The sequence below is a fragment of the Amphiprion ocellaris genome, chromosome 22, assembly GCF_022539595.1.
Source record: "Amphiprion ocellaris isolate individual 3 ecotype Okinawa chromosome 22, ASM2253959v1, whole genome shotgun sequence".
In the NCBI taxonomy this organism is placed as follows: domain Eukaryota; kingdom Metazoa; phylum Chordata; class Actinopteri; family Pomacentridae; genus Amphiprion; species Amphiprion ocellaris.
In genome coordinates this window covers 12359863-12373887 of record NC_072787.1, presented here as the reverse complement: position 1 = coordinate 12373887, position 14025 = coordinate 12359863, and the positions used below count along the sequence as shown (strand labels likewise).

Sequence of the window (14025 nt, the reverse complement as noted above, 5' to 3'; positions counted from 1 at the left end):
CTCTGATGTACGGCATTGTAACATGCGGTGCTGTTACAGTTAACAACTATAGTAGGTTGCCTAACTGAATTCACCACTGTTTGTTCTTTATATAGTATCTGGTCAACTGTATAACAGGCAGCTGCTTTTGGCTTACATTGTGAGATAGCTGAATAAATAATCTGACATTTTCGATATCCACAGTCTCCCACTTCTTATTTATAAATAAACTCACCCATGACTGCCTACCAATGTACAGCTGTTATATCATTTGGCCACCCCCAGTGAGGATTGGCTACACAGTGTCAAGCTGGTTCATCTGTGCATATTTAAGAAGCAAACATGCTTTCCACAGCTGTATATATGGCTTATTTCCCTGTCACCTCCTCTGTCCGTCAGCATATGTATCCTGCATGTGACTAGATTTATGTGTTGGATTCATTCCATCATTTATTCCTCATGGGAGCCTGCTGCTCTCTATCTACGTTCCTCATATTCGTGTCTGTATGCCGAGTACACTTTACTGCTCACCTCATAGTCCAAATCAAGGTGGTCAAACTCTCCATTCGTCCTGAAGTGCTGAGTGTGTCTGTCCAAGGTAAAGTTGACATTGCGACGGTAGCGTTCAATCACCACTGAGTGCCAGTGATTGTCATCCAAGAGGCTGCCGGTGGTCACAGAAGTGTGACCCAGGATAGAACCATACTGGTTACTGCCTGTAATAAAGATTGTGATGATATGAGATGCAAAAAGGACCAGTGAACACAAATTTGACAGGTGACTTCTCTGACAGGGATTTGCCAAATGACAACATGAAACTTGACATACATAAAACATAATATAAAGCACGTCTACATTTAAGATCCTGTCACTGTGAGGTCAGAATGAAGAGAAACTTTGCTTTGCATCAGTTACCCACCCAGGTTTATCTGCAGCAGCAGCTTGGCCCTGCGAAGCTCCAAGGTGATGTAGTCTCCCTGCTGGCCCTCCCCATGGAGAATCACACCCTCGCTTTCTGATGTCTTAAACCTCAGTGCGATCACATCCTTAATGATCTTCATCTTCTTCACCTGCACACATTTTAATGAACACCAAAAAACCCATAGGATTGTTGACACCACAGGTGGCTCATCTTTAGTTTAAAAAATGCCAGGAAAGAAAAACACAATTTTTAACTTTATTTTTACTTTGACCTTGACTTTGCCAGACATCCTGGCTTCCTGTTTAGAATCTCATCAAATTATGTTGCAGACAACATTGATTATTAGGATCAGCTTTTCATGAACTAGAATGATAGTGACAGAATTGGCATCTGAAAACAAGTAGGATGAAGTTTAACTTATTGACTCCTACCCGCTACATATCTGTACATCTCATATCATACTGTTTCCTATTCATGCCAAACTTCATACTTTTATACCTCTTTAGGTATTTAGGTACTTTTATACCTCTTTGCTCCACATTATTATATTTTTCAAGCAATCTTTTTTGTATTCTTTTTAAAATAGTTTTTTAGTTGTACTCATTTTGAGATCATTGTCCAGACTATTGCATAAGTTGACCCCACAAACTGATAAACATCTATTCTTCGTGGTGGTGCAAGCAAATGATTTTGTAAACCGAAAATTTCTTCTTAATTCATAATTTGCAATTTTATTTCTGAACAGTTGTCATATATTATCAGGGGGTAATCTGTTGCTTGCTTTGAACATTACTTCCGCAGTTCTAAATTTAGGTATTAAGTATTTGCTTTAGAAAACAATATATTACTGTGCTCATTACAACCCACACTATGCACTATCCTTATAGCTTTTTTTGTAATATGTGTATTGGATGTAGTGTAGTATTAAATGTGTTGCTCCACACTTCTGTACAGTAGGTCAAGTGTGGTAAAAACAGGGAGGACTGTTATGTATATGAGGCTTCTAAATTTCAGATGTGTGTAGTCCTAGTGAGACAGTTTTTGCCAGCTTTGCTCTTATATATTTTATATAAGATTTCCAACTAAGTTTATGTTCCAGCACCACATCTAGAAATTTATTTTCACTTACTCTTTTAATATTAGAGTTCTTGATCTTTATTTGGATTTCAGTGTATTTTACAATTGCCAAACAGCATACATTTATATTTGTTTGTTTATTTTTTCATTTTATGCAAAGCTTTAGTCAAAATACCATATATCAATAACATAGAATCATTCATTACCTTAAAACGATATGAGATCACTCCCTGCCCATCAAAGTTGATGACATCCGCCCCTAAAAGACACAAGAAAACAGCAACAGTAAGAGACAGAGAAAAGGCATATTAAAAAGAGATTGGTGTAAATTAAATAAACTATTATTGCAGATTTAGTTTGATTCCAAAATCAATTAAAACATAATCTGAACACACACTTAATAGTCCCATGGTAGCAACAGCAACAGAACAAAGTTTAGTCAGGTGTGCTATTAACAGATGAACATTTAAGACCCTGTTAGAATATGTTATTGGAAACATAATTGCTGCCTTCAATATCACCATGTGAACGTGGAGGAGGATTGTGCATTAAAAATGTCACGCAGTACGCCTTTGTCACAGGAGACATTTTGACACGTCACAGTATGAAACACAGGTGTAAATAATACAATTATTGATGGTTGAATTTAATTTAACAGCTTCAGTCTGTACATGTTGGCTCGCTGACACACTGTCATGGCTTATTGGTACTCCTGAATAGAATAGATCTGGTGTTAATGTGATTAGCCACCTGCGCTTTTCCTACTATAACAAGTCAAAATGTCACATAAAGTTTAATTGCTTGAGTATTTGCCGTGCCACGACACATGCAAAATAGACTGCGGTGTAAAGTGACGCTGCATGAAAAGCACTGTTATTACCTTTATTATTTAAAGTGAATAGTGAGATTTGTACACAGGAAAATAAATGTTCATCGGTTAATAGATATAGTTATTTTTATCATTGAAAAAAGCAATTAAAAGCCAAGGTCTCATCTACAATGGTACCTTGAGAAAGTATAAAAATGTCAAATCAACATTTAATATACACATTGCAGATTAAAAAAAAGCAGAAACATCAAGAATACCATTATGAAAATCCAGCATATTCATTAAAAAAACACTATTTAACAGAATCTAAAACTTTTTTGAGGTTAAAATGTGTCTAATCTAAGAAATCCTGTAGCCAATTCCACCTATGAGAAGCACAGAAGGTAAAGTCAGTTTGTCTTCCTATTCCACATTCAAAAATGGGACCTCCAAGGACTTCTGATCTTGTAAGCAGGTATGGTAGCCCATATTTCAAAGTTTCACAAGTGATGTTACACAACATGGCAGTTCATTTAGAATGCCTTTGTAAATAAAAGAAGTACAACGTTGTTCCCTTCGAGTGGTGAGTCATGGCCACCCTGCCTTCTCATACAAAATATAATGATGGGCTTTAAAACTGTCACCTGTAATAAATCTAAGATGACTGTAATGCACAGCATCAAGGAGCTAAAGGGTATGGGTGGTCCCATGCATGTAAATTATATCTGCATAGTCACTCACTGATTAAAATGTTTCAAAAAATCTGCAACCTACTACGACTAAAAGAGAGGCCCCACTTATTTCTAAGAAAAAAGGCCCAATTAGAGTTTAGGTTTCTTAGTCAGTACCTCAGTATGAGTCACAGAGTAGATATTTTTTTTAAATTGTTATTGCACTAATTTTGAAACTTAGAGGGGTTTTTATTTCGGAATCTGGTGAAGGGCATTTAATTAGTAGTATCAGGATTTCATAAAAGTTTGAGGCTAATCAAGGCCTTTTAAATAGCCAAAAGACTTGACTTTAAATTAGTCAAAGCTTTGTCAGTAGAGAGTGCTGTTGAAAGAATAACTGTCATCAGTATTATAACGAATAGAGCCGTTTCTAACCACTGATCCTAGGTCATTAATTTTATATACTGTGTAAACTGAATGGGACCTCGTACTGAGCCCTGCGGCACCCCTTCAGCAAAACCACATTGATGACTTCTGCCACAAAAACTATAAAAACAGCTAAATGCATGTGTATCAAAAAGCAGTTGATTTTAGTTCTATCTAAAAGATCCAACATGCCAAATGCTTTAGACAAAACAGTGAAGAGGGCAACACAATATTCCGTGTTTAGTTGTTAATCAGTCATGTGTCAAAAGGTGTAAACTGATTTACATATGGCAACATTTTCATGTAAAATATTTTACAAATACTAACGTGTGAAAATTTATACGTGACCATGACAAAGGTACAAAATCTCCCTCACAGATACATACATAAAGCCATTTTTTGTTTTTTTGTTTGTTTTTTTTTTTTTTTTCCTACAGGCACCAAATACTACATGCATGACACATTTTCCAGTGACTGAGCCCAAAAAGGAGATGAGCAACAGAGTGACAGATTTTCAAATCTTGAGAAGAAAAATAAAATGTTGTGCTTGAGTGCTTGAGTGCTCTTCAATCTTACTATCATCACCCCAACGGTTCGAGTGGTTAGTGCAGCGCACGTGTGTGAGTCTTTCTGTGGGGTGTGACTGGTTGGAGCAGCCAGAGAAGAGTCTACAGGATATGACTGGATAACAGAGCTTGGGAAAGATGGGCTCATCGCATATACAGACACACTCATGCACAGTCACGCAGTTTCTCAACTTGACGTGCTTACTTGCCTTCTCACATATATGAGACACACACGAGTATGCCAAGCGTGCCTTTGATGATAAACAACTGAGGTGGGGCAGAGACAAGATACATTTGTTTCCTTTGTTACAACTTCAGTGCTTCTGAAATGATCCCATGTTGCCTTACACGGGATAGAAATTCAAGTCTTTCAATGTCTTTTGCTGCTTCACTCTCTTGTTCTCTCACTAGTCTCTATATTTTCATCTTTCTCCATTATTCCCCTCTCTGCACTACTTCTTACGCTTCTCTTCTTTAGTTTCTGCTCTTCTTTCAATAACTTCATTTGGTTTCTCCTTCTGTCACGTTTATGGTGCAGACAGTGGTGATATTTGACAGTTTTCCCGTTGTTTTAGAAGATATTGCAGAGTTAAATGGGCAGAAAAGGGTTTTCAGCTTTGGTGAGTGCTTAATGTCAGGAAAGAGAATTTATAGAGAATTGGGGGGGGCTTTTCTACAAACTACAGGGTGATGGAAACAAAGGAGAGAGGAAGAGGGATGGAGGTTGACCAACTGTGATGCAGAGTAACACGAGACAACTATCAGCCTTTAAATAAATGATACGGGTAGTCACTCTTGAAAATCTGAAATTTTTAGTTAGATTATCATTGTCATATCATAAATGGTAAGAGAGTGAGGTGTTAGGTGTATGCAGTTATAAAAATGTACTTTTTACTTCGCCAAGGAACGCAGTGGAGTTATTTAACGACCAGCATACGTTTGTCTGTCAGTTTGTCTGTGCGCGACGTTACTCAAAAATGGACAGATTTGGATGAGGTTTGCAGAAAAGGTCAGAAATGACACAAGGACCACCTCATTAGATTTTGGCAGTGATGCGGCTTATATTCCAGATCCATGGATTTGTTAAAGATTTCCATATCATTGCCAGACAGCGGCACGGCGTCACTGTAACTATGACAGCGAGTGAACGCTACGTCAGCTGCCTGCAGACGATCACATGATTGCAATCCTGCTACAAATCAACCACTGCGGACCTATTGGGACTTATCTGTTGGAAATTATACAACGACTGAGCAGCCTTGGCGGAGTACTGCGCTTTCTGAATGCTTTTCTTGTTATGGTTGTTCACAGTTAAAGTAATGCAGAAAAAATGTCCGTTTTGAACATTTGAAATAAAACCATATATTTCACACTTCAAATAGCAAAATATCAAATGTTTATACTCATTTTGTGTTAACTACTGATCACGCAGTTCATCCATCCATCATCTATACACCGCTTAATCCTCACTAGGGTCACTACATATACAGAGAAACAATCACATTCGCATTCACGCTTACGGACAACTTAGACTCACCAATTAACCTGAGCATGTTTTTGGACGGCTGCACTGTGATGTGGTGGTTAGCACTTTCGCCTTGCAGCTAGAAGATCCCTGGTTCACGTCCCAGCCTTCCAGGGATCTTTCTGCATGGAATTTGCATGTTCTCCCTGTGCATGCGTGGGTTTTCTCCAGGTACTCCGGCTTCCTCCCACAGTCCAAAAACATGCTGAGGTTAATTGATTATTCTAAATAGCCCGTAGGTGTGAGTGTTTGTCTGTATATGTAGCCCTGCGACAGACTGGTGACCTGTACAGGGTGACCCCTGGCTTCGCCCCAAGTCAGCTGGAATAGACTCCAGCCCCCCCGGCGACCCTAATGAGGATTAATTGCTGTATAGATAATGGATGGATGGATGTTTTTGGACTGTGGGAGGAAGCCAGAGTACCCGGCGAAAACCCACGCATGCACAGGGAGAACATGCAAACTCCATGCAGAAAGATCCCTGGAAGGCCGGGACGCGAACTGGGGATCTTCGAGCTACAAGGTGAAAATGCTAACCACTAAGCCACTGTGCAGCCCCCATGTAATTCATGTCTTTTAAATTTCTTACTTTCGATAATTGCCTATTTGTAAGGCAAAAGTCATGACAAGAAAAAAACATTTTCATATTCTAGCAGTCCTGTGCTTTAATACCCATGTATCAGTGTAACATGTTGGTTATTATCTGCTCTCTGATCAGCCAGTGTAAAAGCACTGGATGCCACAGGGATGTCACCTGCACTTTGATGAGTTAAGAAGAAGGTGCATTAGTTATAAGGTTTAATTGTATCCATGGCAACAAGTGTCACTGCATAAGCAGCAAATTAAGAGGCTGCGAACACAAAAGCAGGTCACCCACAGTTTGACCTACCTACACCAGGCGCGCTTGCTGTTTTAATAATTGGAAATTGCTTTTTTTTCCATTTCTTAGTTGAACATAATACACAGATTTGAGATGTTGCTTTATGTTGTGGTGAAAGATGCCATTCTTTTTGGTTAATGTGATAAATAACCCAATGATTTTTTTATATAATTATACCAATTTCAACTTGCAGGATTATGTTCTAATACTGTATTTATGTACTTTTTTCCCCCTCAAATTGAAAACCATAATAATGCTCTTTAGGCTGTGAATGTGTTTGGCCCTGGTCACGCTCTAGAGATAGATGCTATCCCCAAACAAAATCTACATACACACATTTCTTAAAGTCGGCAGATGATGATAGTGATACATCATCCTGACAACAGATTTAGTCTGCTGGCATAAGTAGGCCACAGGTTGAAGTCAGCTGTGATACGCTGGCATCCTTTTGAAATTCTGCTTGAGTGAGAGTGATCGCATTTGTATAGAAAATTAAATTTGTACTCTCTGTTTCTGTCTCACTCCCCTTTCTCACACATACTGGCTCTACTATTTCCTGACTAATCTATGAAATAATTAAATTTTCTGTTGATCGTATGTTAATCAAAATGGAAATGAGCATGTAAATTCCACAGCACGGTGGATCACGACTCCTTTATAGCCTCTAGCTCTGGCACAGACACACACACACACACACACACACACACACACACACACACACACACACACACACACACACACACACACACACACACACACACACACACACACACACACACACACACACACTCACGCACACACACACACAGAGCTTTTTATTGCACAGTCCTAGATGAGTCATAATATGGCATTGCATTTAATTATCATACATTTTCAAAACCCAGAATTATCATCCACAACCAACATTTTTGGTGATTGTTCCGGGAACATAACATCTATATTTATCTGCCTCCTTCTCCTCCTACTACTTCTCTATTGTGCTTTCTTCTTTCATCCTCTTTTCTTCACCGTTGCCCAACATTGTACTTCTCCTCTCTTTCATCTCTGGGTTGGGGAGCGGGAAAACATTTACGAGGAGCGGAATCTAAGTGCACCGGAGAGTCGAGGAGTGAGGGATGGGTAGATGAACAGACAAATGTATGAGTTCTCATTTTCTGACTGAATGCTGAAGAAAGGAGCAGTGACAGCGTAATCATGAGAAAGCACTGCAGGCTTCAAAACACAGCTGACAGACAACACTGAAAGATGATGCACCTGACCAGGGGGAGTGTGTGTGTGTGTGTGTGTGTTTGTGTGTGTGTGTGTACGTGCAGGAGTCTCTCTTTATCACTGATATCTAAGCATGTGTTTACCTGATTGTGTATTTATTAGGAGTCTCATCTAACAGATGTCAAGGCGTGGCGGACAAATTTCCTATCTGTCAGAAACACACACTCTTTCAGCTTATTTGGATCTAGAAACAGATTTTATTTTTAGTTTTTTAATGGCATTGTTGTTGTTGTCAGGAAAAGTATACCAAATTGTCTGTCTAACTGTTGACTGACATAAATGCATTTAAATAAAACAGTTTTATTTCACATAGCAAAAGCACATTCATATCTGGGAGGCTACAATAATCCCAGCTTAGTTCTACAGCTCCATTTGTTGCCCTGATTTTGCCAAACTATGGTGTTATTCTGCTGTTGTGCATGAAGGGGGAATTCTGGAGTGCAGTTTTTGTCTCATGTATTCACATTATGTAGTACAAGGCTGTCTGCAAGGGAACATTTAATGGAGAGGGAATTTAGATTGTAAAATCAAGTTTTCTTGTTTAGTTTCTTGTCAAGCATACATACAGTCATTTAGCATGCTGTAACCTCTATTGCATCATGCAAAATATGCTTGGACAGCAAAACTTTTATTCCACAATCAGATTATACAACATATACAGGTAGATATAATAGAAATTACAGGCTGCAGAATCATTCACAATATATTAATACCTGACACCCTGTTTGAAGACTACAGTGACCGACAGATCAATGTCAGTGTTAAACAGTAGGCTTGGATCAAGTCCAATTTGCCAACTTTTTCTGCTGTCTACAGTAAAATGGTAACCACTTCTAACAGTACTTTGTGGATATAGGCTAAATGTCAGGTATGTTACTCAGAGGTGCCAAATTATATTTACAACTCGCAAAAGCTCTGGCGCTGGTTGACAGCTAGCTCCATGTTGTGTAAGCTATTGATTGTTCCTACACCTCTAAAGTTGAGAAATATAACTTGTTGACTGTTATATGAATAAAGTGCTTTGTGCCGTTTTTGGAAAGGTAGAGGCAAATGTTTCCTCATAAATTATGAAATGATCCGAGCAGGCCCTGTTGGTTGCTGCTTCCCTGAAGCTCTGAAGTTTTTTGGAAGTCTGCAAAAATACCTCCACCTACTTTATTGTGTTATGGAAAAGCAAAGCACAAGTGATTTTATTATTCTGAACCTGCAAGACACTGTTTAAAGCTGAAGTGGCTTAAAGGTCAGTAAATGGAATTCAATAAATGCACCTTTAAAGTCCCTCTGTGGTCATTGATCAGTGGTCATTATGCCTAAACACAAACCCGTGTATTAACAGCATCAAATTAAAATTTTTTTTCCCAATGAAAACAATCCCTTTGTGCCATAAAATTGTTTAGACATAGCCCTACATTGTTGCTTCTTCTAGAAAATGCAAATATATGAAATTGGTTTCTTGGGTTTGTTATATATGAGGCCTTGGAAATCTAAATCCGTTTTTTGAAAATGTCATTAGTACACTGCAGTTGGTACACTGATTATTTTACTTATGGTATGTTTTTGAGCATATAAAAAATTATCATAGCGACATATTAACCTAGAAAGAGAAAATTAGGTATTAAATAACAACACCAATGTTACCAAGTCAAATTCTTTTTATTCCAAATTAAAATCAATGCAATTAGAGGACATGGGGAGTTTCAGTGATTCAAATTTTAAAAAAGGACCACAACAACAAACACTAGGTGGTTTCATGTAAGCAGAAGAGCTGTCACATGTATCAGAAGTCAATCATTTCATAGATAAAGTTTGCACTGAGGTAGTATATATATATAGACTGAGAGGGTGAATGGAATAAACTTAAAGGTTTCTGCATGGCTGTTCTTTTATTGGTCTTTGCGCCTGTGTGTCCATCATGCACAACTGTGTTATGTGTATGTGTAGCACATCTTGTCATCCTTATCATGACTGACTTGCTTTTCTTTTGACATGGGAAGGAAATGAAACAAGGGAAATGTAATCAAAGGGCCGAGGACTGACTGGAATACAATACATGCCCTTGTATTCACAGACAGAAGCACTCACGCTCACAAACATATCCACACACAGTGTAATCGCATCTCCAGAATGAAAGATGTACGTGTGTCACTTAGAACAGTAATTTATGCAGAGCCTTAATTGAAAAGTGTTATCAAAATCAATTTGGCAGCCTTTAATAGGATGAGAGCAAAGAGGCAGCAAGAGAGTCCGTTCCCTGGATGATGCATTTGTTAGAAAGCGAGAGACAGAGTGTGTGTGAGAATGTTTGTGTATCTGTTTCTGTCTGTCAGACTGCATCTGTGCTCTGAATATTATGTCTGAATATGTCCGCAGAGGGTTTCACACTGGGTGTGCATTTGATTCCTATATAGAGTTAGCTCACAATTAAGAAAGCCCCATTGTGATTTGATTGGAGCTGACAAAGTCTCATTAGGCTCCACCCATGGAACCATAATTATAAATCTTAATAATACTTGTTGAACTGTGAATAAGTTCAACGTGTATGTGAGTGGGTCTACGGGGTTTCTACATGTACAGGTACCTAGAAATACTAAAGTAATGGAGAGAATATATCTGGTTCTGGTGTGTGTGATCTAATATCATTGACTCCTGCTTGGAAAAGTGACAAAGAAACAATTAATATGCAAATGACAGCTCCATCTTTTGTTATTGCTCTGTTGGATCATGTGCAGAGACTGCAGGTGTTGCAGGTGTGAAGGTATCTGTTTGTAAAAGCGAAATATGAAAGAGACAAAAGAGACGCTGCAGCTGTGCTCACAGACACTGCATGTGTGTGTGTGTGTGTGTGTGTGTGTGTGTGTGTGTGTGTGAGAGTGTGTGTGTGTCTCCACTTACAGTAGGAGCAGCCGTACACTTCTATGCGCAGACCAATTCGTCCCTCCTCGCTCCAGTCTAGCGGGATGAGCCTGAGGAAGCGAGCCACAATTCCCTGCTGTAGCTCGTGGCGAACTGCGCTCTCCGAGTTGGAGTTCCCAGAGAAAGCCTATGAACACAAACAGTCACGCGCACGCACACACACACACACACACACACACACACACACACACACACACACACACACACACACACACACACACACACACACACACACACACACACACACACACACACACACACACACACACACACACACACACACACACACAAAATGAAATTAAATACATCAAAGCCACAAGCCTGCAGTCAAACAAGCAGCTCCAGGACTTAGAACAAGAATATTTGTTCCACTCACCACATCCTGCCCTAAAGGTGCACACTTACAAAACATACAAAATAATTATGAGTCTACATATCTAATACACCCTCCATAAGACAGACTAACTGCGGGGGATTCCAAGAGGAAATTGCATATTGTATTCAACTCGAACAAGTGCATGTAAGAAACTCCTTGTTCGCATTAATTTATATTTAGACTGATTTCTGGGTCTCCACAGATTAAATTGTCAGTGATGAGGTTTACAGTTCCTTGCCTTGTTAGCAGCACTGTGCGCTACACAGCTGGCATGCTGTCTGAAATCCCAGCCTCTGAACAACAACATACTGTCTATAAACCAGTGTTCAAATTACAAGAGGAGGCCCCCAAAAGAGAGAGATTTTTTTTTGTAGTTGGTCTTGTAAACAGACAAACAATTAACATTTCTAATGGTGCAACAAATTTGAATTAAAACCTAATGCCTTTTCCGTGGTCATCTGTGATTTTAAACGTACGTGCACAGCTCTGCCGTGACCAGTGCAGCTGATTTCATCTGCTGTGACTGATTGCGGCATGTGTGAGTGTTTTGTATTTGTCATTGTTTGGCAGGAAGAGCTGCTGTCATGTGCTTTTTTTTTTTGCATAATTATTGTGCATGGATTTTGGTGTCACATCTCAATGACAGGCTGCTGGAGTACACCTCCTGACAGTGCATTCATTTTGATTTGAAAATGACTTTGTTTTGATTTTTGCACTGTGATTGTTACAGAGGGCCTGCTGAAAGTGCGAATGATGTCTTCCAACACTAGAAAAGGTTTTTTATTGTTTACATGGTGGGAAACAAGATATAGAAGACATCTGCTTCACAGAATAGCATAGAAACCTACAAACAAAACTCTCAGAAGAGACTCTGGTTAATATGAGTTCCTGTTTCGACTCCTGTTCTTCTGGTTTGCTTTCTTCTCTCCTCAGCTCCTCCAGCTCAGTGTCTCTTCCTTCACTTGACCTGGCACATGATGGGGAGAACCTCTAACCACCCACTAATCCACTTCACCACAGTCCCTGAACTATTTTCACACCTCTGCCTTTCTCCTCCTCCTCTGAAATAAACATAAACGCCACAGCCTTCTGTCATGTGCTTTTCTTCTACACACATATGCGTAAAAAAAGTCGTTGTGAGCCACTGGGGAGAAGCATCATTAATAGCGTAGCAGGTAACTAGAAGAGAGCAAGACACAAGACAGCCATGTGTTATTCCAGATAAGACACAGAGTGGGCCGGGCAGAGGATGAGTGAGGCGGGAGAAAAAACACTGCGAGGAGAGTCTGCTTTGAGCCGACTCCTCAGTGACCCAAGTATGTACCCCTGAAGATATGCTATCTGCAAAGGGGGAGATGGTCAAGAGTTCACACTAAGCTCAGAGCCACTGAACCTCCACTGTAGCGAGGGAGTGGACACAAGGTGAACAGTATTTCTGTCTCCTCTGTGCCTTTCTCTCACTTTCATTTTTAATCTTTATTTATCCAGGAAAGGTTAACTGAAAACAAAAACTGTTTTATTTCTTCTTTTTTGTACGAGTGCCCTGCTTCAAATTCACACCGCTCCACATGACTCATCAGGGAGCCCTTCTTACAGCCAGAACTGCAGCCTCTACGCTCGGCGGGTGCACAGGTGCTGGGTTAAGTGACTTGCTCAAGGGCAGCTTTGGTGTTTCTGAGAAAAGGCTGCAACATTCACTCGACATTGTATGTATGTCACCAACCATAAAAGAAAAATTACATTTATAGTTAACACTGGATTCTTGACGGTCATGTAACCGTGAAAGCTATTCAGGGTGGAGAAACCATGTTCTTATTCACTATTTTCTGCATGGCTAGATGGGTAGTTTATGTTCCTGAGCATATGGTTTTGTGGGAATTTAGACTTTTCCTATCTACCTCAAGTCACAAATACTTTTTTTTAAGTTGTATTCAATGCACACATTAAAACTGCAATAATTCTCTATATTAAAACCATCTGTCTAATATTGTGTAGCTCTCCCAGGGCTGCCTTAAACAGCTCTGATCCATCGGGCCATGGACACAGGACCTCTTTGGGTGTCCTGTGGTGTCTGGCACATGGGTAGCAGGTCCCTTGGGTCCTGTCGACTGCAGGGTTGGGCCTCTGTGGGTTGAGCTTGTTCTGGTAATTGCTCAGACGCTCCATTGGATTGGGATCTGGGGATTTGAAGACCAAGTCAAAGCCTTGGGCTCTTTATTCCTCTTTATTCCGTTCCTTGAGCTTCTTCTTAACAGTTTATGACGAGGATAACGATGGAGAGTTTAATCATTATCGTATGGCGTGCTGCATCTGCACGAATGTTTAAATAGGTTGTAGGTGTCAAAGTAACATCCAAGTGAATGTCGGCACCCAAGGTTTCCCAGAAGGCACAGCACTGAGACAAGACAATCAATGTTACTCACTTCATCTGTTGAGGCTAAATGATGTGTATCAAACATTCAATTCACGTCTAGTGAAGTCCAAAACATGTTTTTCTATAAGACTAAAGTAATTCATCTAAAAGGCTTTAAGGAACAGTTGCACAACTTTCTGCTATTTTTGTTATAAGCAAAAACATCCATGAGCTGATCTGGAATAAACTCACAGTTTATC

The 14025-nt window shown here is 39.6% G+C and overlaps 1 protein-coding gene across 2 annotated transcripts in view; it reads right to left on the bottom strand.

Moving 5' to 3' along the window:
- cntnap2a (contactin associated protein 2a) overlaps window positions 1–14025 on the bottom strand; it is a 365865-nt gene that overhangs the window by 168308 nt on the left and 183532 nt on the right. For both annotated transcript variants that reach the window (XM_035948975.2, XM_023272089.3), the window contains exons 4-7: window positions 11016–11163; window positions 2185–2237; window positions 899–1049; window positions 511–695 (exon numbers count right to left, since the gene is read on the bottom strand). In XM_035948975.2, coding sequence (XP_035804868.2) covers window positions 511–695; window positions 899–1049; window positions 2185–2237; window positions 11016–11163 — 537 coding nt within the window. The remainder of the gene's footprint in view (window positions 1–510; window positions 696–898; window positions 1050–2184; window positions 2238–11015; window positions 11164–14025) is intronic.